This window comes from Desmodus rotundus, chromosome 3, assembly GCF_022682495.2.
Source record: "Desmodus rotundus isolate HL8 chromosome 3, HLdesRot8A.1, whole genome shotgun sequence".
In the NCBI taxonomy this organism is placed as follows: Eukaryota; Metazoa; Chordata; class Mammalia; order Chiroptera; family Phyllostomidae; genus Desmodus; species Desmodus rotundus.
In genome coordinates this window covers 152,174,224-152,199,296 of record NC_071389.1, presented here as the reverse complement: position 1 = coordinate 152,199,296, position 25,073 = coordinate 152,174,224, and the positions used below count along the sequence as shown (strand labels likewise).

Sequence of the window (25,073 nt, the reverse complement as noted above, 5' to 3'; positions counted from 1 at the left end):
AACAGACATCCACAAAGTGTCCCGAATACACGCAGAGTCCCCTTCCCCTACAGAGGCACACGGTGGGCAGGGTAACCATTCCCACCTGCCTCTGGGCTTCACATGCCTACTGGAGTGGGGAGGAGAGCGGTGAGAAGGGGGCGTACCCCGCGCGGCCTGCCCTCTCTACAGAACAGGCGCAGGGGCATGGGGCCAGGGAAACCAGCCAGGCCAGGCACCCGCTGGGGTCAGAAAACGCAAGAACCGGTCTGTTTCTCAAGCACGAGCTGCGCCTGGAGGGAGGCTGTCAGGGAGCGCTTTTCCGGCTTCAGCAGTCTGGGGGTGGGGTGGGTGGGAGTGGACTCTTGGACGAGAGCTTTTTTGTTCACCTCTTCCGCCAGTTTTCCACCGCTGGATCTCTCTGCTCTGGCCTCGGGAATCTAGACATCTTCACCCACTGCCCAAGCCCCCTCTAGGAAGCTTCCCTGACTGAGTCGGGCTCAGGCCGTTGTTTCCTACCACTCTGGGGGACTACAGCCCTCCTTCCCACTCTGGACTGTTCGGGTTTGGACGGAAGGCTTGGGCTTGGCCGGGTGGGCGGCGCAGAGGGCGGAAGCACAGCCCTGGGAGGGGCGGAGGGGGCGAGCAGAGAAAGGTGGCAGGCGGCCAGCCCCGTCCCTACCTGTGTAAGGCAATCGGCCGGAGCCTAGCGGATAAAAGCGGCCAGGTACCCCGGAGGTCAGCGAATTCGGCTCCCTCTCGCCCACTGCTAGGTTCGCCCTGGTGCAGCCAGCATGTCCACCCACTTCAGCTCCCAGGTCTTCAGCTCGCGCTCTGCCACGTTCCCGGGGCGCGGTGCCCAGGTGCGCCTGAGCTCGGTGCGCCCCGGCGCCTCCCGCGGCAGCAGCCTCTACGGCCTGGGCACCTTGCGGCCGCGCGTGGCCGTGCACTCCGCCTACGGGGATCCGGTGGGCCCCGGCATCCACCAGGTCACCATCAATCAGAGCCTGCTGACCCCGCTGCAGGTGCACATTGACCCCTCCATCCAGCAGGCGCGCCAGGAGGAGCGGGAGCAGATCAAGACCCTCAACAACAAGTTCGCCTCCTTCATCGACAAGGTGAGCCGGCTGCAACCTGCCGGGAGCCACGCCACGCTCCAGGCCAAGCGGCTACTGAGCTAGGCAATGGGAGAACTAGTCTCTCTATTCGACAACAGTGGGATCTCCCGAGGCCAGGGCCAGGAGTTCCTCTCTTTCTGGGCCCCTTTCTCTGTGAGCGGCTGTGTGGAGTCAGAGGTGAGGTAGGGGTGAAACGCCCTTCCCAGCTGCGGAGGCCCTCCTCACCCTCACTCTCTACCTCCAGGCAGATGCTAAAAATTAAGGGCTGGAGGGAGGTAGGGAGGCGCCCGTCACACCCGCCCCACCCTACCTGGTCCTTCCGCTTCCATTTGGTCGTTGGAAGTGAGTAAGGTTACAACCGATTGGGAGACAGCCCATTTGGGGGCAATGAGGGGGAAGGGACATTTGGGAGGTGTTTTTCCTGGCTGTTTGGGTTCCAGAGGGGTGAGATTGGGGAGTGAGAGTGGGCGTTGGGAGGGAGGAGGCAGGCTTGAAGGGTGGGTCTAGATGGGGGGCAAAGTGGGGCTGGACCACGGAACTAAGGGCTAGCCCAGCTGGGCCCCACTGCCAGGGCCTCCGCCCTCAGGTGTAGACCAGGCCTTCTCTCTCTTGCCTTCGTGTATCTACCTCCCCACTTCCCCGGCCTTCAATGTCCTCTTCTCTTTCACCATGCTGACCGTACATGTCCTTCAGGTTCTGCTGAAGCCTCCCAGGCCCGAGTTCCTTTCCTCTGTCTCACTGTCTGCAACCCCCAAGGCCCACCACGCTGAGTTGCTGGTTCTGAGGAGGCCTGCTTCCCACCCACAGTCATACAGGGTGCTCCTTGGGAGCTTTTTGGGCTCCAGGTCTGAGCACAAAATAGGTGCTCATTTTACACTGAGCGGATTGTAGTGCCCTTTCCTGAGGCCTGGCTGGAGGAAAGGAGAAGGGGAGAGAGGATACGGAGGGAGGACAGACAGGTCCCAGCCTGAAGGCAGAAGGCTGGCCAGGCCCGGGACACAGGCAGAAAGGGGAACCCCTTCGGAGAGGGAGGTGGAGATCCCCTGTAATGGGATAGGAGGGAGGAGACCTTAAAGCACAGTGCCAGGGCACATGGCTGAACCAGGTACACTTGACCCCTGGGTCACCCTCTAAGACACTTGAGACAGAGCCCTGGAGAAGAGGCTTACCCAGGGTTATTTTCCTGGAGGAGAGGGCCAAGGGCTGGGCGCCCAGGTTGGAGGAACGGCCAGTGGGAGCGTGGGTTCTGCTGGGTGGCTGGAGAGCCTCCCAACCCCACTGTGGGCAGCACGGTCTGCCGCTCAGGAGTTTCCTCCTCCACTTCCCTTGTAGGTGAGGTTCCTGGAGCAGCAGAACAAGCTGTTGGAGACCAAGTGGGCTCTGCTGCAGGAGCAGAAGTCGGTCAAGAGCAGCTGCCTCCCTGGCATCTTTGAAGCCCGCATTGCTGGCCTGCGCAAACAGCTTGAGGCTGTGCAGATGGATGGCAGCCGCTTGGAGATGGAGCTTCAGAACACACAGGACACGGTGGAAGACTTCAAGAATAAGTACTGCCTCCCACTTTGACCTGGGGGGGGGGGCAGGGGAGGGGTTCGATCTGTCCCTTGCCTTGGGCCAATCAGCTGGACCTCTGCAAGTCCCCTCTGGGTAAGGGGGTGAAGCTGCTGAGTACACTAACCCATGAAGGGTCTTGACTAACACATTCCCTGCCAGTCCTAGTCCCTTTGTCCCTGGGGGTGTTTCCAAGTCTTTCTGGTCTTTTCTCTTGAGTTACTCCCAATAAAATACATCTGCCCAGTCCTGACCTACCCTTTTCCTTTCGGGTCCCTGACCCAGACCCCAAAGGAGGATAGGGCCGAAGGTATCACAGATGTACTTCAGAAGTTGCACAACTCTCACAAATTATTCTAGAACTTCATTTTGCTCAGGTGAGGAATTGGAGACAAGAGGGGTTCAGGGACTTGCCTGAGCTCACATAGCGATCATTGGGAGAGCTGGGACTTGAAATTTGGGCCCCTGATTCCCAGGAGGAGACATGGAACCAATCTGGGCTGGAAAGAAGCAAGGAGAGGGAATGACCATTGTGAGCCAGGAGAGGGGGTGCAGGGGCTGAAGGGGGGTGTGATCAGGGCAGGAAGGGGAAGGAGGCTGTGAGAAGGGGCCAGGAAGGCTGGGGTTTTGAGGACAGGTCTTTGAGATGCGCACTGAGTTTTCCTTTCTCACTGAATAGAAACCAAAGCTTTAGGCTTGGGCTGGTCCCCACCCTGGCATGCCTGCACCCTCGGCAGTGGGGGTAGTGCGTGAGTTCTGCCCTCTGCCTGGAGGTGCATGACTAAGCCAGAGCAGGGGCACTGCCACTGACTGGAGGCAGAACAAACAAAGGCCTCCGTGGAGAGTGCCCACCCCTTACTGCCCTGGGGCAACAGTCAACAGGATAAATCTCACGGTAGGTGGCATGAGACAGGTGCTCGGCAGGGAAGGCCTGAGAAACCAGCGAGCCCCTTTTGTTCTGTGCCTTCTCAGATGGGGGCACTCCTGCTTCCCCGCCCCAAAGCCCACAGAGCTTCCCTGTGGAGCCAGGCTGGGCGCTGGGCTGGGGCTGAAGGAGGCACAGGGAGGGCCCTGCATGCAGCTGCCCAGAAGCTCCCATCCGCTCACTCTCTGGGCCCTGCGGAACATTGCTGAGGCAGTGGTGGACAGACAGGCATATGCTCGAGCATATTTCCATGACTATTCTGCAGGACTTGAGGGGGCAGCACATTGAGAGCCCGGAGGGCCTCTGTCTGCCCAGACACAGACTGCTTAGTCACAGTTGTTCCCCAGCAGCTCTTGGGCACTGCTGAGTTTCTGTTTCTGACACCTTTTTATTTAAGTTTCCAATAAATTCTGGGTTAAGCCCACCTGCTCTTTTTGCTCTGTGCCCTGCTTTGCTGGTGTCCTCCTATGGGTGGGGCTGGCTCCTTGGGAGAAAGATGAATGGGAGGGATGATGGGGACAAGACCACCCAGCTGGGGCCTGGTTATTCCAGGAATAGCCACAAGATTCATCCCCTTCAGGCCCCTTCTTCCCCTCAGAGGGTAGGATTAGACAGTGGTTAAGGCATGGGCTTAGGTCGGACTTCCAGGTCTCAAGTCTGGGCTTTGCCACTTAGCAGCTTAGTGACTGGACAGATTACTCTGCCTCTCTGTGCCTCTGTCCGCTGCCCTGCTAGTCACCAAACCATTGTTGTAAGATTGTTGTGAGGATTAAATGAGCTAATGCGCAGGAAGCTCAGAACAGGGCAGGCCCCACATGAAGAGGTCCCTAGGCATAGCTTTTATTCTTCACTTCCTCCCAGAACATGCAACCTTTGTCCTTGAATTCACATGTCCCCTGCTCCCCCACCCCCATCCACTGCAAGACTCAAAGCCTTAGGAATGGAAAAGTCAGGGACGTTGGGTTTCATAGCCAACACCTGTTTTTCCAGACGTGTCATCAAGGAGAAGGTGAGGGTGATGCAGGGTAGATTTTCACACCTGCATCTGAGGGGGATGGAGGCAAAGCTGCACTGATGCCATGCCCGCCTCCTCTACTGCAGGTATGAAGAGGAAATTAACCGGCGCATGGCTGCTGAGAATGAGTTTGTGTTGCTGAAAAAGGTGAGGGGGACAGAGAGGAGAGAGGGGGATGTTGTCTGAACACATGGGACAGGGGATCACATGGCCCTCTGACCTGAGCAGTCAACAGGGACCTGTGGCCAAGGGCTGGCCTGGGGGACTATAAGAAGGGAGTGATGGGCTTGGAGGAGATCTGGAAGTCAGGCCCTTATAGTGGAGCCTGTCTTGTGTGTGTGCCCTTGTGCGTGTGTGTGTGTGTTGGTGTGTGTCTGGTTCATTGCTAGACTTGTTTCTGGGCTCGGAGGGGTTACAATTAATACCAAAGGATAAAGGTTAGAAGGGGAGATTCCATCTCCAAATAAGGACATGTTCAGTCATAGTCCGAACATTTCATTACAGACAAGGTAGCATATCGCAAGCCTGAGATATTTGATGAATGAATGGGACAGGCTGCCTTGAGGCAGAGTAAGTTCCCCCGCCGTCCCTGGAGACAAGCTGAAGTTGGAAGGTCTTGGAAATACGGGCTTGACTTAACATTCTGATTCAATGTACATTCACTGAGCAGCTGAGTTTTCTAGGACCATCCGCATAAATGCAGCCTGCCCCCAGAGTGCTGGCCCTTGGAGATTCAGGGACGGGTACAAGTGGGTGCTACCCATAGGAGTTTAACCAAAGGAAAGTGTGGCGGGGAGACATCCAGACATCGCCTGGACCTGCAATGTTATCTGTGGCCCGCCTATGCCAGAATCAGCTATACTGCAAGTTAAATACTCATCTGAGAGTGGTGCCCTGGAGTCTGAATGGTTTTATGCTCTCTTATTTGCCTGATCAGAAGTTGAAGGTCACAGAATCGAAGTGATTTGTTCAAGGTTATATAGTTAGTAGCAGGTGGCAGAGCCAGGGGTGTGTCCAGACCACCAAAGCATTTAAGAACTGGTGAAGTGCTGGGGTTGGGGCTTTAGGGCGCTCTGGGCTACTGGCACTAAGGGCATCTCTGGTCCTGGGGCTTCCTGGACATGATGCCCGTCATGCAGCCTAGGAGGGTCGAGTAGAGGAAACTTCCTGCCGTGGGCATATCAGGCAGCCTGGAGAAATTGTGTGTTTCTTGGTAGGGCAGTGGCGTTTGGCCCTGAGGTTGGACAGTGCTGCCTTACTCCCACCCCTGCTAAATGGTCTGTACTTCTCTCCCCCTTGCGCCCTCCCAGGATGTGGATGCTGCCTACATGAATAAGGTGGAGTTGGAGGCCAAGGCAAATGGCCTGAATGAGGAGATCAACTTCCTCAGGAGCTTCTATGAGACGGTGAGGACCTCAGGGCTGGGAGGCTTGTCCTGTCCCACATGTCCTAACCAGGGAGCCTTCTGGTCCACCCCCTGCCTCTGGGCTGGTCTGGGTGTGTGCTGACTGTGCGGGGGTGCCTTTGTCCTGCTCTTCATCCTTTCTGGGCTCAGGAGTCCTTGATGTCGGGCAGTTCAGGAGGAGCTGGCCTTGTCAGAGCAGGGTGGTAGGGTCCATCAGGATTGGCCTTTTACAGATGTGGAAGGACCATCTGTCTGGAAGCGTGTTAGGGAGGGGCTGAAGGAGCCGGGCGGATGTCGCGGGGCCCCAGGCTGTGACAGAGTTCCGTGGTGGGCTGGGTGGGGCCGGCGAGGTAGCCCGAGTCGGGCGAGACTGGGGAGCCTGAGAGTTTCCACTCAGAGGGGCTGGGCAGGAGGCCACTCACCAATGAGCCACTCTGTCCGTCCACCCTCCCATCTCATTCTCTGCCACTCACCCTTGCCCTGCCCTGGGCTTCCAGCTCTTTCCCTCACGGGACTTAACATCCTTTTCACTCCCATCATTGTGAGGCTGTGGCCTTAGGAGGAAGATAGGGTGGCCAGTCATCTGGCAGGACTGGCCTGGGACATAATTACCTGTGGCCCTACATACAGTTCTCATTTCTCAGGCCCGTCTGTGTCTGAATATTCCGCCTCCAGTCGCCTCTCAGAGTGAGTTTCCAAGGGGCTGGATCCTCGAGGCTTTCTCAGCATTTTTAATCTTAGTGCGGGTCTTCATGTGTCTGTCACGTGCCATATATATTTGTGTGCCTATCTGTGTGTACACGTGTATATATATTTTCTTCTCGTTATGAAATGTGTGCTCGTTGCAAAAAATCCAGAAAATTAAGTTAAGTATAAAATTTAAAAAAAGTCACTTACACCCTCTCTTATCATCTACCTCTTCAGATTTTTTCTGTGCATATATATACAGAGGTATAGAAACATATCTTTTAATAAAAATAGAACCGTACTCTTTCCATGTAACGGTATGTCATGGGTATATGTCCCTGACCATAAGTACAGCCATATCATCCGACTTAAAGGCTGCAGAGGGTTTCATTATTGGGCAGAATAGGACTTATTTTACTCCCCCCTCAGCGACCCCCTTCACAGTAGAGCTCATGCCCCCAGGCAGCACGTCACAGCGGGGCCACCAGAACTCCCACACCTTCTCACTTTTTTACCTGCTATAATCCCACCAGACTCTTATTTGAGAAGTTGCTAGTGGGCTCTTCAGGGAGCCCCAGTGGGATGGACTGTTTAGCAGGTGCTGGTCTGTGGCCCCTCCCTGCCTGGTGACTCACACCCACTCTGGCCTCTTTTCCCTTTTTCTTTCCCTGGTGTGTGGGGAATCCCAGGATGGGCCTGGGAACAGGGATGGGTCCTGCCCCAAGTCCTCAGGTTCTGTCTGGTCCCTACAGGAGTTGTCAGAGCTGCAGTCCCAGATCTCCGACACATCTGTGGTCCTCTCCATGGACAACAGCCGCTCCTTGGACTTGGACAGCATCATCGCCGAGGTCAAGGCCCAGTACGAAGAGATCGCCAACCGTAGCCGGGCTGAGGCTGAGACCTGGTACCAGACCAAGGTGTGCAGCCACCGGGGACACATTCCCTCCTCCTTCAGGGTCCTTGGTGGCAGTTTCCCTTACCCCTTACCTTGTCTCAAGCCTTTAGAGCCTGGTCCCACTGGTCTGACAGGCACCGGTGTTTAAGTCTGTGGTGTTCTCTGGTGTCCTGGGAAAAAGAAGAAGCAAAGGACAGGACCCTTCCCTCATGGGGGTGCAGGGCAGAGGAAGTGGGCATGGTTTAGTAATTATAATGGCCAAAATGTGGCAAGTACTCATAGTGCTAGGCAGTGTTTCATATGTTTTGCCTGTACTGACTCATTTAACCCACAGAACAGCCCTACTAGGTAGGCACTGTATTATCCCCATTTTATATTTCGACGAGGAGATTGAGGCTCAGAGAGGTTCAGTAATTTGCCTAACTCCACACAGCTAGTAGATGGAAAAGCAGGGTCCGAGGGCCGCAGACCAGGCACAGTGTGGAGGCAGCACAGCTGACTGTGCAGGTGCTGAGGGAATGGGTGGGGCTGCTGGGGGAAGGAGCCTGAGGCAGGTTTAAAGCAGCTTAGAGGGAGTCATCCATGGTGCACAGGTGACAACACAGGAATGCCAACAAGGAGACCTGGTCTCAGATTTGCTGTGTGGTCCTTGGGCAATGCCATCATTCCCTGGAATTCATTCTTGCAATCTGTGGAGGGAGTGCTTGATAGGTGAAGATCTCAGACTTCCGGGGATTCTCTAGCACTAGGGTGTGATGGGAATAGGAAGAGCCCCGGGATCAATGGCGATGGGCCCTGGGAGCCATCCTTGTCCTCTCTTGTCCCAGCTGGGAGGAAACTGAGTCCCTGAGCCACCCCACTGCCCTATGTCTGGCCTCTGAGCATTGGGCGAAGGTTGCTGGGAGTCATACTGTCTCTCCCTGGGAAGATAAGCTGAGAGGGCTGGCCATTCAGAACCATGGGCCTTCCTTGGGTGGGGAGAGGGACAAGTCCCCTGTGATCATCGCTCACCCGCTGCCATACCTCTCTGTGTGGCTGTTCCAGTTTGAGACCCTCCAGGCCCAGGCTGGGAAGCATGGGGATGATCTCCGGAACACCCGGAATGAGATTGCAGAGATGAACCGGGCCATCCAGAGGCTGCAGGCTGAGATCGACAACATCAAGAACCAGGTGGGCACAAGCTCTCCTCCTTGCCTCTCCCTATTTCTTAGGGCATGGGCAGGGTAGCCAGCTGACAATCAGGAGCAGGAGGCTGGGGGTGCGGGGGTGTCAGCTCTGCCCGTCTTCCGAACCGCTCCGCCCGCCCTACCAGGCACAGGCTGTTGCAGCTTATACCCACTTGTGAGAGCTCCAGGACAGAATGTTCTTGGCCAGGTTTTGGCTCAGGCCAAAGGGAGGAGAGGAGTCCTAGCTGGGCATACAGCTGTGGAAGAAGCCTCAGGCTCGATGGCCAGAAAAGAACCACCTTGTTACCACATTGGTACTGAGCACTCTCCTTGCACTTTGCTTTGGGTACAATATGGTATACCTAGGAGCTCACACTTGTGGGGAACAGTGGGGACAGTGGCCAAAAGAAACCCTTATTACGGCTCACAAGGCCTGTGCCAGTCCTGACCTTACTTTCCACCACTCCCTCATTCGCTGTGCTCCGGCCACACTAGCCCACTTCCTGTACCTTGCATTTGCCAGGTATCTGCATGCTTGAGGGCCTTTGCACTTGGTGTTCCCTCTACCTGGAATGTGGTTCTCCCAGCTCTGTACGTGGCTGCCCCTTTCCTATGTCTGGAGTTTAGGACAAAAGATCTCAGAGATAGCTATTTCAACCACTGAGCTAATCTGTTAGTCGTCTGTCCGAAGTTCCCTGAAGCACCTATCACTATCCGAAATGTTCTGTCTTATTAAATAGTTTGACTGTGCCCCACACTGCAATATAAAAAATGCCTTAGAGCAGAGGCCCCATTTGTCTGGTTCACTGCTCCTCCCTTCCTAGCACCTGGCACATGGTTAGGGCACAGGTCTCTGACAACAGACTGATGGGAGAACATGCTGTGAAACTAATGTGGGGGTGTTGATGAGGGAAGGGTCTCCCTAAGCCCTGGTGGAGGCACCGGTGGGGGTGGGGCGGGGAGGGGCAGCAAACCTGAGCAGGTGTCTGCAGTGGGGAGGAAGGGAAGGTGACCAGTGTGGCAGCTTCAGAGACCTAACTTCCAAATGAGCTGGGGGATGGGATGTGGGGGTGGTTTGCCCAGAAATGTCCTCCCCTCGAACCCCTGAAGGCCTGTTGATGTGAGGGTGGAGGCTGCCTCCTGGCACAGATGTGGGACCATGAATCACCAGGGAAGCAAGCCAGCCTCCAGGCCAGTGGGGAAACTCAGGATAATGAATGGCAGGTGCCCAAAACCCTGCAGCTTCTGCCACATCCGGGTCTCCTCTCATACAACAGGGCAGAACCAGGCCCCAGAGTTGGGGTGTCTGCCACCATTGAGGGGCCCAGAGGCAGTAGGATGGGCTTGGCCAAGGGGCACCAGTGTAACAGGGGGAGGCACTGCCAGGTGGTTGAGTGGCAGACAGCACCAGAGGGCCTCCTGAGGAGGATTGGGGGGGGGGGGGCACAGAAGCTGAGTGCATACGCTGAGGGGAGAGGATCTGAGGGCAAGCAATGGTGGGTGGGAAAGAAGGAGAAGGAGACTGGGGTAGGGCGTGGGGATGGTGGTCCTCTGAGCTGACAAGAGGAGGCCCAGCACTAGATAAGCTCCTGGTGGTGGGGGGTGAGCTACACACAGGGGGAAGGCCAAGGCCGGGCAGGAAGTGGCCGTTATTGCTCAGGTCCATCATGAATCTGATTACTCCTCCCAAACCCTGGGGGCTGTTGATCATGCATTTTGGGTCTGGGGGTACCAAGTAGTGTCCCTGCTCCAAGTCCCCCTATTCCAAACTGGTGCTTGTTTTGAAGGTGCTTTTGGTTCTTATCAGCTGCCTGAAATTTGGGAATTTAACTAGGATCCAGTGGCTTTGGAAGTGCTCTTGTGGGGGCTGGGGAGCTGGGCATTTGCACATCGTAATAGCATTTATTAATAATAGTAACCCTAATGGTATTTATTAAGTGCTTACTGTGTGCTGGACACTGTGCCAAGGATTTGTGTATTACCTCATTTAATTCTCACAATATCCATATGAGGTAGACACTATGATTATTGCTATTTTAGAAAAGAGGAGACTTTGGCTCTGGCTGGTATGGCTTGGTTGGTTGGAGCATTGTCCCATAACCGAGGGGTTGTGGGTTTGATTCCCTGACAGGACACATACCTAGGTTGTGGGTTTGATCCTTGGTCTGGGAGCATTTGATCTCCGGTCTGGGCACATACGGGAGGCAACCAATCGGTGTTTCTCTCTCACATCAATGTTTCTCTTTCTTCCTTACTTTCTCCCTTCCTTTCTCTCTAAAAGCAATAAAAAAATGCCCTTAGGCGAGGAAGAAAAAATAAAAAGAGGAGACTTTGGCTTAGAAGGGTTGATTTATCTAAGGTCACATAGCTGGTAAGTGACGGAGACAGAATTGGAACCTAGGCATTGGGTATTAGAACCCATTTTTTTATTGTTATTCAAGTACAGTTGTCCCCATTTCCCCCCACTACTCTCTCTGCCCTACCCACCCCCACCTCCCATAGGGAATCCTACCCCCCAGTTGTCTTTGTCCATGGGTCCTTTATACATGTTCCTTGACGACCCTTCCCCTTCTTTCTCCCATTATCCCCCTCCCCCTGCCCTCTGGTTACTGTCAGTTTGTTTTTTATTTCAATGTCTCTGGTACTATTTTGCTTGCTTGTTTGTTTTGTTGATTAAGTTCCACTTATAGGTGAGATCATAGGGTATTTGTCTTTCACCACCTGGCTTACTTCATTTAGCAGAATGCTCTCCAGTTCCACCCATGCTGTCACAAAGGGTGGGAATTCCTTCTTTCTCTCTGCTGTGTAGAATTCCATTGTATAAATGTACCATAGTTTTTTGATCCACTCATTTACTGATGGGCACTTAGGCTGTTTCCAGAACTTGGCTATTGTAAGTTGTGCTGCTATGAACATTGGGGTGCATAGGTTCAGAACCCATGTTTTTAACCCTTGGGATCCTTCCATGCTTGAGGAAGTAGGCTGGTGCCAAAGAAACCCCTTAAGCAAGTTGCCCAGCACAGGATGGGGAGGCAGCAAGACAGTGACTGGTGAGGCTGGCCCCCGCCTCACAGCTCCTCTACTGCCCACAGCGTGCCAAGCTGGAGGCCGCCATTGCTGAGGCTGAAGACCATGGGGAGCTAGCCCTCAAGGATGCACGTGCCAAACAGGAGGAGCTGGAGGCTGCCCTGCAGCGAGCCAGGCAGGACATGGCACGGCAGCTACGTGAGTACCAGGAGCTCATGAATGTCAAGCTGGCCCTGGACGTGGAGATCGCCACCTACCGCAAGCTGCTGGAGGGCGAGGAGAGCCGGTGAGAAACTGAGAAAGGGATCCTTCTAGGGCTCAGTGGGGCCTGGGGCTTGACATTCATCAGTCGACAAGCATTTCCTATGTGCCCTTTTCTGCAGGGCCCTGGAGGTGTGAGGTGCAGGGAGGGTACAGCTGATGCTTACTTCTTTGCCCTTGATGAGATGACCCAGAAGGAAAGACCATGTGGTGTAAAGCTCAGTGGAAAGTTGAAGTAGTAACTTCATTTGTGTGGCCATTAGCAGGGTCATCTTCTTTGATCCTTAGGACACATTCAGGTAAACAGGTCAGGTAGTGTTAATACAGAGGAGAAACTGTGGCTCAGTTTTATTAATTGAGGGGACAGGGCTGGTGCGCAGTCAAGCTCTGCTGATTTCTAGTTCAACCATCTTCCATAACTCCAGGCTGCTTCTCACTCTACAAAGTGCTAAGTCATGTGGTATTGACTGAATGTGGTGGAGGAGGTTAATTGCTCCCTGCCCCCAGAGATATCTGCATACTCACCTGCAGCCTGAGAGGTGGCTGGGATGGGTTAGTCTCAGGGAATTCTTCATGAGAGACAGAGAAGCTATGTCCATGAAGTTGTGCTTTCATTCTCGCCTTGGTGGGTTGGTTGATTCAATCGGCCGATAAATGGTTTTAGAGTAGGCCCTGGGGGAAGGTTAGCATTTGGTGAGGGTGTGTGGGAACAGCATGGGCAAAGGCCTGGAAGTAGGTCTCATCATGTTTGGCTTGTTGGAACCCAACAGAAATAGATAATATGGAAGACATGTTTCTGCCCTCAGGGAGCTGGCAGAGGGGTAGAGGAGACAAAATATCTTCAAAGGAAGCACTCAGAGACCAGTAACTCGGACCTATAAAGTGCTGAGTTTTCTTTGCTGAGAATTATCCCAGAGGGCTGGGGACAGAAGATGGGAGATGAATGGAGTGGAGAGGAAGGAGTTGGGGAACAAGAGAGTAATGGGGACAGGGTGCCTGAATGCTGAGGCCCGTCTGGAAGGAGCGGTGGGCAGGAGGAGGAAGGTTGGCTCCTAGTCTTTGTGGAAGAGGAATTGAACACCAAAGGCCTCTGGGAAGAGAGAGCAGCTGATCTGGGGCATAAGGCAGCACATGAGCCCAACTGTCCCAGCCAAGGTGCTTCTCTCTGCCCCTCCTCCACTGTGGGGGCAGGAGCTTTATTTTCTTGGGAATGTGTACCCTGGGCCTCTTTTCCTCCTATAATCAGAGCTGGGGGAGCCTCAGAGTGGGGCCTGATCTACTTTCTCCTGTGGGTGAATGAGGGAGCTGAACAAGCAGAGACATTCCTCCTGAAAGCCTAGCCTCAGACCAGGCTGCTGTCATCGGGGCTTAGATCCTGGCTCTATAGAGGAGACTGTCCCCTCTCCACTGCTTAGGGGACATGGAGATGGACACCTGGTTTTTATCCCTTAATCCCTCTGCCCTTCCCAGGGGCAGGTCTAGGATTTAGAAACTCATCCAATTTGGGGAAACTTTTGTTAGGAATACAGTTACAAATATAAAGTTAGGCACAAAAATGAATATTTATTTAGGATCAGAAAAGAAAAATCACGCAGATCACTGCAGCCTGAGACATTCAGGTTCCCTCCTTTCAAGTTCTTTAGGAATTGAATCCTTGAATGGAATTGTTGCCCCCTGGGTGCCAGTACTCCCAGCACTTGCAGGGACATTTGAACAAGAGGCCTGGAAGCCTCCTAGTATACCCTTCTCTCGCTCTTGGCCTTTGCTCAGCCCCCCGGACTTGGGGCTGCTGAAACCAGGTGGCTCCCCCACTCCCTCCACAAATGTGAGGTGTCCTCTCCCCTATACTCATCTTCAAGTCCAAGGGGCTTGGTGACAATGGGGCTGTGCTTCACAAAGCAAACACACCCAGCTGTCTTGGGTGAATTCTTAATTGCCAGTGCAAGACGTGTTTCAGCCCCACAGTCTGCTTAAAGCCAGCCCACGTACCTCCCCATTCCCTCCTCAGTCCCTGCGGCAGCTGCATTCACTCAGTCAACAATACACTAATTATTTCGATACATATTAATCATTACATGCCAGACCTCATGCAGGGACTGGAGATGCAGTAATCGGTAAGCTACCAGCGCACTTTGAGGATCTTGTGACCTGGTTGGGGGAGGCAGCTCTCTATGTTATAGTAAGAGTGACTACCATTTCCTGAATCCTGTGGGCCCAGAGCTTCAGGTGAATTATGTCATTTGATCCTCACAAACAACCTTGTGAGGCAGGTACTGACTAAGTTCGGCCCTATTTATAGGTGAGGAAATGGAGGTGCTAAGAGGTTCCCAAGGTCATGTAGCCAGTAGGTGGGAGGGCCTAAGTGAACCCTGGCCGCCATTCCTCCTTGCTCATTTTGCAGCAAGGCTGAAGGAAGGCTGGTAGTGTGGGGGCACAGGAAAGAATACCAATCCTGCTTGGGGCCTGGCGGGAGGGGTGCCTGGGAGTGCCTCCTCCAGTGCTGAGGAGAGAGCTGCTCTCACAGGTCTGGCCTCTACCCCCAGGTTGAACGGAGATGGAGTGGGAACCCTGAACATCTGTAAGTCTTTGGCTTCGGCCCACCCCTTGTGGTCACCAGACTGGGTGGGGTCTATAGGATGGCACATTGGCCTGGCCTCCTGGGGACCTGGAGCTCCCTTGCTTTCAATAGCTTCCAGCAGGCACCCTGGAGCCCCCAGTCAGCCAGACTCAAGGGCCCAGGGAAGTCTTGCAAGAGGTCAGGGTTGGGCAGGGTCAGGCAGGGGACATGCCCCATACCCCACCATCCGAAGCTCCTCCTGGGCTGGCCCAGGGTGAGTGGTGGGAGAGGGAGGTGTTGGTGGGGGCAGAGGGAAGGGCAACCACAGCAGGAGGGTGGGGTGGAGGGAAGGGATGGGGCCTCGGTGGTGGGCCCATGCTGACGGAGTCCTCCTCTCTTCTCTCCCAGCTGTGGTGAACACCACTGGTGGTGGTGGCAGCAGACTGACCTACGGGGGAATTGGTGGTGGCAGTGGGCTGGCCTTCGGGGGAACCATGGGCAGCAATGCCCTGAGATTCTCCAGTGGAGCCAACAAGGCCTATTCCATGAGGACCACATCTGCCACTCACAGGAGTGTCCTCAACTGAGCCCCACATATGGGGAGACCCACATCCCTTCCCCCACAGTCACAAGAAGATTCCCTCCTATCCTGGTCCCATCTGTGGTCCCAAGACTGAAAAGCAGTCTGAAAAATGATGTCAGAATAGCTTCCAATAAACAGTCTCTTTCTGAGGCCTGGGTGAGCCCATGGCATCCTGGCTTCATTTGGCTGGGCAGAGAGGGGGCGGGGAGGGAGGAGCCCTGGAGAGGGCAGGTCTGTTCTGATAACTGGAAACCTCTTGTGCAGGAGACTGGGGGTGCTGCTCCACGGAACTTGGCTCTTTTTGGGTGTGAGGCCTTGGCCCCCCTCCCAGGGCTGGGGCCAGTTCCAAGTCTTCTGAAGAAGCCCAGCAACACCCCAGGGAAGTTCTGGCTCTGCCAGGAAGTGGGCAATTGAGTCCTCTCCTGCTGAGGGGGCGGGGCTGTCGCAGTACATTCCTCAGGCCCTGGTCTCTGGGTGGACCAGTCAATGCAGAGAAATCACTCTCAGTCCTTCCTGGTGCTTTGTCTGCCAGGCCCCGGGGCCCTGGACAGCGTGTGTTTTGAGGCCCTGGAGGAGGCTTTCTGGGTCTGGGATTCTGCGGGGGTTGTGGCAGTGGGAGGAGGTCTGAGTGTGTGGGAGTGGGGTAGAGTCTGGGTCGCTGGTAGTGGCTCTGTGGGCTGAGGGAGCGCCTGTATATCTGGGCCCCTGAGAATACGTCTGTGTTAAGTCTGTGCTGAATGGGGCACCCATGCGTCAGGTCTCTGACCTGGGGTCTGTGTAACTGTGGGTGTTTTTGTGGTCTGTGCTTGGGAATGTCCATGTGGTGGGTGCTGGGGAGGTGGTGGGAGGTCTCTGTGTCTGAGCCCCTCTGGGAGTGGTGGTGGTATGTATGTGGGGGGGTGGGGTCTATCCAGGGAGTGTCGGTTTCTAAGGGTGGCAGGAGTCTGTATATTTGATCCATGGTCAGGAATTTTCACATGTTGATGTGGGGGTGGCGTAGGGGAGTGAAGGAAGTGGACCACTTGGTGTCCCAGCAGCCCAAGGTGTCAGGAGAGCCAGGCCCTCTCCCTTGCTAAGGCTCCTCCCTGTTTCCCTTCCAGCTCCTTCTGTGTGTCTGGGTTTGGGGGCTGCCAGCCCATGCCCCTGCACCCTTCAGGATGTGGAAGTGAGGCACCATGGGTAACATGCCTCAGAGATAGCCCTCTCTGCCTCGGGCTGAGAACAGCTCCTCTGTGGTCTCCAATGGGGGTGAAAACTGGGCCAGAAGTCCACAGGAGTAAGCACACATGTGCACAGGGAGCGTCTCCAGGGCCTTATATATGACCCCGAGCTTCACTGGAAATGTGGAGACCAAGTGCAGGGAAAGGGAGAGGGAGCCCAGGGCAGCCAAAGAAAGTTGTCCCCTGGGGGACACAACTTGCCACTGAGTGTGGATTTATTTATTTATTTATTTATTTATTTATTTATTCCTCACCTGAGGACATTTTTCCCCCCTGATTGCTTTTAGAGAGAGAGGAAGGGAGAGAGGAAGGGTGGGGGGTGGGGGAGAGAAACATTGATGTGAGAGAGGAACATGGATTGGTTGCTTCCTGCATGCATCCGGACTGGGGATCTGATGGACCTGGATGAGGGATGAACCTGCAACCCGGGTATATGCCCTGATCTGGAATCAAACCCGCAACCCTTTGGTTACAGGACAACTGAACCACACTGACCAGGGCTGTGTGTGGGTTTAGAGGGCAGGGGAGGCACAGCACCAGAAGCATTCACACACCAGTAGGGCCCTGGGGCTAGCCCTTAGAAGCCACAGGAGCTCAAGTCCAAGTCCAGAGCAGCCCAGTCAGGACTGGACCATTGCCTAAGGTTTCAGGAAGGCCAGTCATTCGGACTCTTGGGGATGGGGAAGAGCTGCCAAGATGTGCCAGCACAGAGAGCCCCACCTCCCTGGAAGAAATGAAGAGACAGGAAGAAGGGTGGGGGGTGCGGAGAGAGAAATTAAGACAGCAGTGTGGGCAGGTCAGGCCAACTGGTTCCCAAGGCTCGTCTGTCTGAAGCCCAGGCACTTTCGGAGCCCCGGGCCGGTTGCTGGAGTTGGGGCCCTTTCCCTCGCGTAGCTCTGAACCGTGTCTGCACAGGGTCGGAGGCACTACGCAAACCGCACCAGGCGGCCACTGGGGCAGCTCTGTCCGCAGGGCGCGCACAGTCCAGTGCTCACCGCTAGGTTCCCGCTGCAGGGGGCGCTGCAGGCGCTGCTGGTCACAGGCCGGGAGCCCGACACGCAGAGGTCCCCGCAGACAACCCCGCCCCGGGAGCTGCTGACACCTGCGAGGATGGGGGGGGGCAGGGTTTAGTTCCTGTGCGGGCAGGGGTGGGGGCAACAGCTTCTGCCTGCTGACCAGAGCCCACTTCTCTTGTTCAGAGCTCCTCCCCTTAGTTTTTATTCCTGGCTTCCCCTCATACCTGGGCAGTCCTTCCCACAGTCTAACCTCAAGGATCATCCTTGATAAACTGTTAGCCCAGGCCCTCCCTATAGGCAGAAATAGCTATTAAAGTTATAATCATTCACTGCCACATTCCACTCCTTCCTTCCATGTCTTCAAATTGTGGTTATATATTTGTAAATAAAGTTTTATTGGAACCCAGCCAGCCCTATTTGTTAAGTATTGCTTATGGCTGTGGCTACTTTAACCTTACAACGACAGAATTTAGTTGAGAGACTGCATGACCCACAGTCTAAAATATTTACCATCTAGCCCTTTAAGAAAAAGTTTGCCCTTATTTCAGAACCCATAGTAGAGATTACTTACAGACATTTACAGCACCAATGCCTTCACACAACCTTGTGGGGACAGAAAAAAGACAAAAATTAATTGGGGTAGTGCAAAGCTTGCAAATTCTCTCCTCCAAGTAATCCTGATGCAGATTAGATGAAAATAACACGCACACATGTTCCTGGCTCTAAGCACAGTTTGGAAAGATTGAAGAGACACCATTTCCACAGGTATGGTCCCCACCTCTGCTCCTCGCCCTCCAGCAGGCGCCTGTAGGTGGCGATCTCGATGTCCAGGCCCAGCTTAGAGTTCATCACCTCCTGGTACTCCTTGAGCAGGCACGCCATGTCCTGCTTGGCCTTCTGCAGGGCGGCCTCCAGCTCGGCCAGCTTGCAGCGGGCATCGCTGATGGCAGTCTCACCCTGCTGCTCCGCCTGGGTCACTGCAGTCTCCAGCTTGGTGTTCTGGGGACCCAGAAGAAAACAAGGTGGGTTATGGTCCCCAGGTCTCTCAGCCTATTCCTGGGTGTGTCCAGTCTCTTGAACCCTGTTGGGATCATATCAGGAACAGGCCTCTCACCTTCATCGCCTAGGTCTCCCTGAGTGACCACAACCCACAACCCTAGTCACGTAAATGGACTAGAGAATGAACGGTGAGGTCCACATTGCCTGTGGGACCCTGGCTAGGCCCCCAGCCTCTCTGCTGATCTAGGACGCAGAGGTCCCGTACCTGGCACTTGGCGTTCTCAACCTCAGCTGTCAGCCTCTGGACCATGCGGTTCAGCTCGTTGATCTCCTCCTTGGTGCGGCGCAGGGTCTCCCCATGACGGATCACTGTGGCCTTCATCTCCTCACACTGGGCGGAAGCAGAGACATGGGACATAGGATATGTCATTCCACTGAGCCCCACAGCTTGTTCATCTGCCACCCCATCCTGAGAGCTGTATGCCCTTCCCTGGCCCTTTTAGCATCCCTCCTGCTGGGGTGCTGGGCACTCACCTTGCTGCGGTACCAGGACTCGGCCTCGGCCCGGCTGCGGCTGGCGATGTCGTCATACTGAGCCTTGATCTCGGCAACAATGCAGTCCATGTTCAGGTCTCGGCTGTTGTCCATCTTGACGACAACTGAGGTGTCTGAGATGTGGGCGTGCAGGACGCGGATCTCCTGTGGGGGCAGGGGAGTGTAAGAGCTTCTTTGACCAGAACCCTGCTCTCAGCAGCCCACCCCCTCCCTGTTCCCTTCCTCTGCTTCTTCCCCAGACTCACTGTCTGAAGCCCCAACCTCCAAGGTGAGGTCTGCCCCTCCACCCTGGGACCTCTCCGTGCACCTCAGACCCAGAGCCCCAGGCTGAGAGGATCCCATGTCTGAGATCCGTGCCTGACTCCTGTCAGGGCCCCCTGTCTGGATCCTTGGAGTGTAGGACCAGAACTTACCAGTTTGTGGTCATTGTTACCACAGTAACCAGGGACACTAGCTTGTCTGGGCCATGGCAGATAAGACATCAAGCTAGACTTCTTTACTTGTGACAGTAAATCTGCCTCAGGTATCTCACCTCTGCTCCGCACTGTCCCAACCCATGAGGTTCAAAAGCCAAATGGCAGCAAGTGCTTCCCACCGTCTAACTCATATCCTCCTTGCTGCTCCACCGTTCTGTGTTCCCTCTCACCTCTTCGTACAGTCGCCGCAGGAAGTCGATCTCCTGGGTCAGGGCCTCTGCATTGGCCTGTAGGTCTGACTTGCGCAGGTAGGCGCAGTCCACGTCCTAGAGGACAGAGAGTGGCACAGGAGCCTCACTGGGGGGACAACGCAGAGCTCCTCCCACCAGGGAGGTGAACTCCCTGGAGACCCTCCTCCACTGGTCACCCCAGTGCCTGGTATCGTGGCGTTGGTAAAGTCCTTGTTGCAGTTAGAGGGGTCAGGAGCAGGTCTGGGTGAGGGAGGGAGACCCCGAGTTGTCCAGGCACAGCCTCTGGTACCCACTGGGGTGATGCCTCTAGAATCCACATCTTGTACCATAGCTGAAGCTTAAGATCCAGTGTAAGCTGAGTGAATTCTAATGATGCCCCACCCCTCTCTGCTCTGGAATCTTGTGGAAAAAAATCTAGATCAGTGGTCAAAGAGGTCTCAGGGATTACTTCTGTTCCTTTTAAGCCACTGTGACACAGGGCAAGACCCCTGGCCTCTGAGCCTCAGTTTCCTCACATGGAGGCGGTTGGGAGGACCCGGCGAGAGTCCTCATGACGGCACGTGTACCCAGTCAGGTCTAAAAGGTGAGGCACAGCGGCCCTGTTTATGCATTTCCCAACTCTCGCTGGTCTGAGGATTTAATCTTCCCCTTGCATTAGTGTGCTTCTTCATCCATAAATATTTTTTGAGTGCCTACTCTCTGCCAGGCACAGGCAGAAGGAGGTGGGAAGCCATCAGCCAGATGGGAGTTGCCTCGGATAGAGAAGACTGCCCTGCTTGAAGCAGGCAGTGTGCTCTGGTGTCCAGGGCCACCGGGGGCATTGAAGCATTTGGGAAAAAGAACAGAGGAAAGGTTGGGGTATGGTATTCTGGGGGAGTTGCTCAGCCTCTCTAATTACAGAGAGCTCGCTCCTGCCTCTGCCCTTGATTCTGAGTGGCAGGATGAGTATTCTGGGGTCACTCACCTTCTTTAGGGCTACAAATTCATTCTCAGCAGTGGCCCTTAGTGCCACCTCCTCTTCATACCTGGGGACAAAGAGCACAGGTTCAGTGGCTAAAACTTCAACAGGCTGGGATTTGGAGAGAATAAACGAGAATTAAGGCCTAGACAAACACACTCCAGGACACGGATCATTGGGAGGTGGTCATAGAATCAGAGTGTTGGATTAGGACGAACCTTGTTCATCTCTTTCTTCTTGGTACTCAAACCAACCCACGTCACCCAATGTTCTCCTGATTCGGGAATTCTTACACAGGATGTGGGCACCTTGCATGCTTTCCTAGGCCTTCTTTCTGCTTCTGGACTGCAACTCCAAGGCGGGGCAGGAGCCCTGCCCTAGTTCTGGTATCCGCCACCCCCATTACTTTCTTACCCCTCCCCCACCTCAGGGCCCAACACAACACCTTGAATATAGAGTAGATGTTCAACAAATGTTGGATGGATTAATGAAATAAGCACATAATAACGAGGTCACTGGGGTGACTCTCGAAAGTTTAAATTCTCATCCCAGAAAAAAAAATTTCCCCGCAAACTTCCTGTCACTGTTTTCTTCCTGTTGGAAAGTTCCTCTTGTGGTCTAATCCAAATCTACCCTGCCTTGACTTAATCCCATTCCTCCTTCCTGATGCACTCACTTCTTCTTGTAGCCCTCCATCACCTCCTGCACGTGGTTGAGCTCGGAGGCCAGCCTCCCGCTGTCGGCCTCCACGCACTCAGCCTCCCGCCTCAGCGTCTCCACGTAGCCCTCAAACAGCGGCTCCAGGTTGCTCTCACAGCACTTGCGGTTCTGGTAGAACTGCCACTTGGTCTCCAGCAGCTTGTTCTGCTGCTCCAGGAAGCGCACCTGGTGTGGATGTGGGAGAACAGCCGGTGGGAGGAGTCAATATCCCAGACCATCCTCAGAGAGCAGGCAGAGTCAAGACAGAACAGGAAACAAGTTGTGCAGAGGCGAGGGGTGGACAGCACAGGGACCCTGCTGGGCTTCCCTGGCCTGAGGACGCCCAGGCAGAGTCCTCGTCTCGAGGTTGCTTGTTCAGGCCTGATTGAGGGTCTGTTCGGGTGGGCCTGGATGGGATGAGCGAGAAACTGAGGGGCATTCGTACTGTGCTGGATTACAGTTGGGCTGAGGTGGCAGGTGGGGGTGGAAGGTAGCCATACTCGGGAAAGGCTTCCTGAAGGAAAAGAATGTAGAGCAGGGGTGGGAGGATAAACTAGGACTAGGACGAAAGCCTTTTATTCTGAGCTTTCCCAGGGCGGGGCCTATGTCTCCTTTAACTATGTCCCCAGGGGCCAGGCTGGGGCAGGGTGAGCAGTAGTTTGAATGGATGGTCAAGCTGGGAAGGGCTTCCTAGTTGCGGAGGTCAGAAGGGAAGGCTGTCACCAAGCAGGGTGGCTGAGGCTTCTGGTTTTAACTGGCCAAAACTTCCTGTTGGACACTCAGATGTCTCTGGAAGCCAGGCAGGTAGTGTGAATGGGGGAAGATTTTGGGAAGTAGGGAGGGTGAGAACTGTAGGGAAATTAAGCATGCAGGCCATTAGTGGAAGTCATTCAACCTGGAGAGCTGCAATGGCAACCACGTGTACACTGTGCGGGCCAGAAAGGACATCCGCAAACAGGACTAGGTGCCTGGCCTCCAGGTTCCTGTTTCATATATTTTGCTGGAGTTGAAACATTACCTTGCCTTTTGTCCTGGTATCCTTTCATCCAACTCAATAGAGTGCAGCTGGAAATTCCCTGGTTGGAACAAACCTCCAGAAATAGGGAACCAGGACTGCTGATACTATAAGGGATCATTTTAGGTGGTCTTAGCTGATGGAGCTCCAGCATGGTGGGGAGTCTCATGGCGGCCTTGTCTCTCACCTTCCCTTTCAAAGTCATGGTCAGCTCCCACACTGCACCACACACAGCTCTGGTGTGGAGAACACTGGGGCCAAAAGGGGATACTGCTGCCCAGAGTCACACAGCAAATCAGCGGAGAAGCTGGGTGCAGAGCCCAGGCGCCTGCTCCTAGGCCAGGAGCTTTTCCAAACTCCATTCCTGGCCACCTTTCCCAGGTGTGAATGCCAGCACACTCAGGATGCAGTGTCTGCTGAGGTGGAGCAGCTCTTGAGGGAGGGGAGCGGGGCACTTGACTCCAAGCTTTGGGACCTTTAGCTCCTGGGGCCTGGGGAGCTGGAGAGAGCCTGGGCTTGGAGTCCTGCTCTGCCACCCAGTCTCCGTGGGCCCTTGGGCAGGCCCCTGGCCCTGTCTCCTTTCTATTCTGTCTATACTCTAAGGGCTGGACTGGGGGTGGCAGCAATTCTCAAATATGAACCCTTCACAGGCTGACTTCAAAATTTTGCCCTCCCCCTGTATTATTTTACTCATGATTTGTCTATAAGTGGATTTGCTTAATATTCACACTTAAATAGGGTTAAAGGAGTAACTTTATATTACCATTGGAGTTGTAAAACCATTATCACTATGCATTTGTAAAAGGGAATCATAAAACAAATTGTTGTTGAAACTGTTGCCCCGCACAGCTCTGAACCCGAGGCTTGCTCTCTTTATTAAAAGTGGGAGAGCAGCAAGTGTTAGAGGGATGTTGAAGATACATTAGCACCCAATGGGATTTTCTCCGTTAATCTAAAGGATTGAAACATTTGTGAGAGGAGAATGTACCACTTAAAATTACCACGTAAAATATCAGCACTTCCCATTCCTATTTCTAGAGAGACTGCCTGCCTGGGAATTCCCAGGTCCTCCCGGGACTTCCAGGCTCTGGAAGGGCGAGCTCAAGAACACCCACCTTGTCTGTGGCGACCCTGCCTGCCTGGACAGAGGTTGTGTATAACAGTGCTGTCAAATCGAGAGCCCTGCCGGATACACATCTCTCTGTGTCTGCCTGTGCTCTGGATCTGTGTCCATCTCCTCCACCTACTGGGAGCCCACTTGGACCATTTCCCTCCTGTCCCTGACTCCCCTTCAGTGCCCAGCCCAGCAATGGAAGGTTCAGGAAAGGGCTGATCAAGGACACGCACCTTGTCGATGAAGGCAGCAAACCTGCTGTTGAGACACTTGATCTGCTCCTTTTCCTCATGCTTCACACACTGCGCGTTGGGGTCAATCTCCAGGTTGAGGGGCGTGAGGAGACTCTCGTTGACCGACACCGTGGTGATGCAGGGCGGGCTGGGTCCGCACACGCCGCCAGAGCGGTATCCGAAGCTGCGGCCACAGGAGCCAGAGCGGAAGCCCCCGCAGAGGCTCTGGCTGCCAAAGCCCCCTGTGAGGCCGCGGTAGCAGGAGACGCCGCGGTAGGGGGCGGCGGTGATGCAGCAGCGGCCGGGCCGCGGCCCGCAGGCCGAAGCGCAGCCGAAGGCGCGGACCCCACAGGGGGCTCCCAGGCGGGAGGACAGGCAGGACATGGCGCGGCGGCGGTGGCAGTGGCGGGCGCTGGACCTCGAAGTCCGCGTGGCGCCTTATATCGCTGCCTGCTGGCCCGGGGAGGGAGCGAGCAGCCAACGCGTTTACTAGCTTGGAGGTCGGCCCTTGCTCCCCGTCCCGCCCGGAATCAAAGCGGGCCCGCCGCCCGCCCGGCCGCCTCCATAAAACCGCGTTTGCTACCCGCCCCCCACTCCTCCCTTCGCTTTATGGGGCCGGGAAGTGCCTGGTCAGCTCCGCCGGCCCTGCGCCCCTCTGCCGGGCTAGGCCCGAGTAGCGCTGGGTCTGGCTCCACGCCGGGGCTGGGCAGCTGGGCAGCTGGGCATACCCGGCCCCTGCTTGGCGCCCAGGCCCACGAAACCACCCTTTAGGCTGCAGAGCCTTCGTCTTAGTTATCTGTGCTTCTCCGTATGGTGTGGGGGCGTGCGTGTTTGTGTGTGTTGAAGGGCAGGGTCTCTGAACTCAGTCCTGCATTTTGTCGTCATAATGGTGCGAGGCGAGTATTTCCTCCAGTGCAAAGTAGGGTAACAGTACCCATCTGAGAGCTGTTAGGAGGACTCATGAGGTAATGGAAGGGAAAGCATTTAGGGCCCTACCTAGCACTTAATAAGAGCTCTATAATTGTTTGCTTATTTGTTTGTTCTGTTTATTGTACTATTATGAATTTGCCATTCATCCTGCCTCTCGTTGGGAAAGACTCTCTCTTCTCTCTTTGTCAGAACTCAGCTTACAGCTCCTCTCCTTGTAAGCACCCCACCGTCCCGTCCCCCTCTCCACTCTGCCAGGTGGAGGGGAGGGAGTTGCAGTTATGGAGTGCCTGCAGTGTGTGGGGACTTCAAAATGCATTATTTCATCTAACCTCCAGCCATCCTTCTGAGGTTTACCTGGTTGTGAAGGTGAACTCAGGGTGGTCCAGTGACTTGTTTAAGGTCACGCATAGAAGGGTCCATACAGAGGCAGAGTCAGAATCTGACAGGCGGCTCCCAGCCCTCCCCCACACCGGCCCCTCTCAGGGTTTGAGTCTTTGGGGG

At 54.9% G+C, this 25,073-nt stretch overlaps 2 protein-coding genes across 2 annotated transcripts; one reads left to right on the top strand and one right to left on the bottom strand.

Moving 5' to 3' along the window:
* The first annotated feature begins 432 nt into the window (after positions 1 to 432).
* On the top strand, positions 433 to 15,326 carry KRT7 (keratin 7). The gene is made up of 9 exons (XM_024575470.4): positions 433 to 1,097; positions 2,430 to 2,641; positions 4,672 to 4,732; positions 5,896 to 5,991; positions 7,430 to 7,594; positions 8,617 to 8,742; positions 11,831 to 12,051; positions 14,570 to 14,604; positions 14,992 to 15,326. The coding sequence occupies exons 1-9, from the start codon at positions 774 to 776 to the stop codon at positions 15,168 to 15,170; spliced, it is 1,419 nt and encodes a 472-aa protein (XP_024431238.2). The 5' UTR covers positions 433 to 773; the 3' UTR covers positions 15,171 to 15,326.
* A 782-nt stretch (positions 15,327 to 16,108) lies between these two features.
* Positions 16,109 to 24,026, bottom strand: LOC112318609 (keratin, type II cuticular Hb1-like). The gene is made up of 9 exons (XM_024575830.3): positions 23,643 to 24,026; positions 21,258 to 21,466; positions 20,588 to 20,648; positions 19,603 to 19,698; positions 18,936 to 19,100; positions 18,667 to 18,792; positions 18,181 to 18,401; positions 17,974 to 18,005; positions 16,109 to 17,488 (listed from the first exon to the last, which is right to left on the bottom strand). Exons 1-9 carry the CDS (start codon positions 24,024 to 24,026, stop codon positions 17,313 to 17,315), a joined length of 1,470 nt encoding a protein of 489 aa, XP_024431598.2. The 3' UTR covers positions 16,109 to 17,312.
* Positions 24,027 to 25,073: the final 1,047 nt, after the last annotated feature.

Bases quoted from the DNA above. Each gene is read 5' to 3' on its own strand.
- KRT7 (XM_024575470.4), top strand. From the start codon at position 774: ATGTCCACCCACTTCAGCTCCCAGGTCTTCAGCTCGCGCTCTGCCACG. The intron at 5,992-7,429 runs GTGAGGACCTCA...TGGTCCCTACAG, and splicing joins TCAGGAGCTTCTATGAGACG to GAGTTGTCAGAGCTGCAGTC. The intron at 7,595-8,616 runs GTGTGCAGCCAC...TGGCTGTTCCAG, and splicing joins AGACCTGGTACCAGACCAAG to TTTGAGACCCTCCAGGCCCA.
- LOC112318609 (XM_024575830.3), bottom strand. From the start codon at position 24,026: ATGTCCTGCCTGTCCTCCCGCCTGGGAGCCCCCTGTGGGGTCCGCGCC. The intron at 19,101-19,602 runs GTGAGAGGGAAC...CTGCCCCCACAG, and splicing joins TGCGGCGACTGTACGAAGAG to GAGATCCGCGTCCTGCACGC. The intron at 18,006-18,180 runs GTGGGGACCATA...TGTCCCCACAAG, and splicing joins CTGGAGGGCGAGGAGCAGAG to GTTGTGTGAAGGCATTGGTG.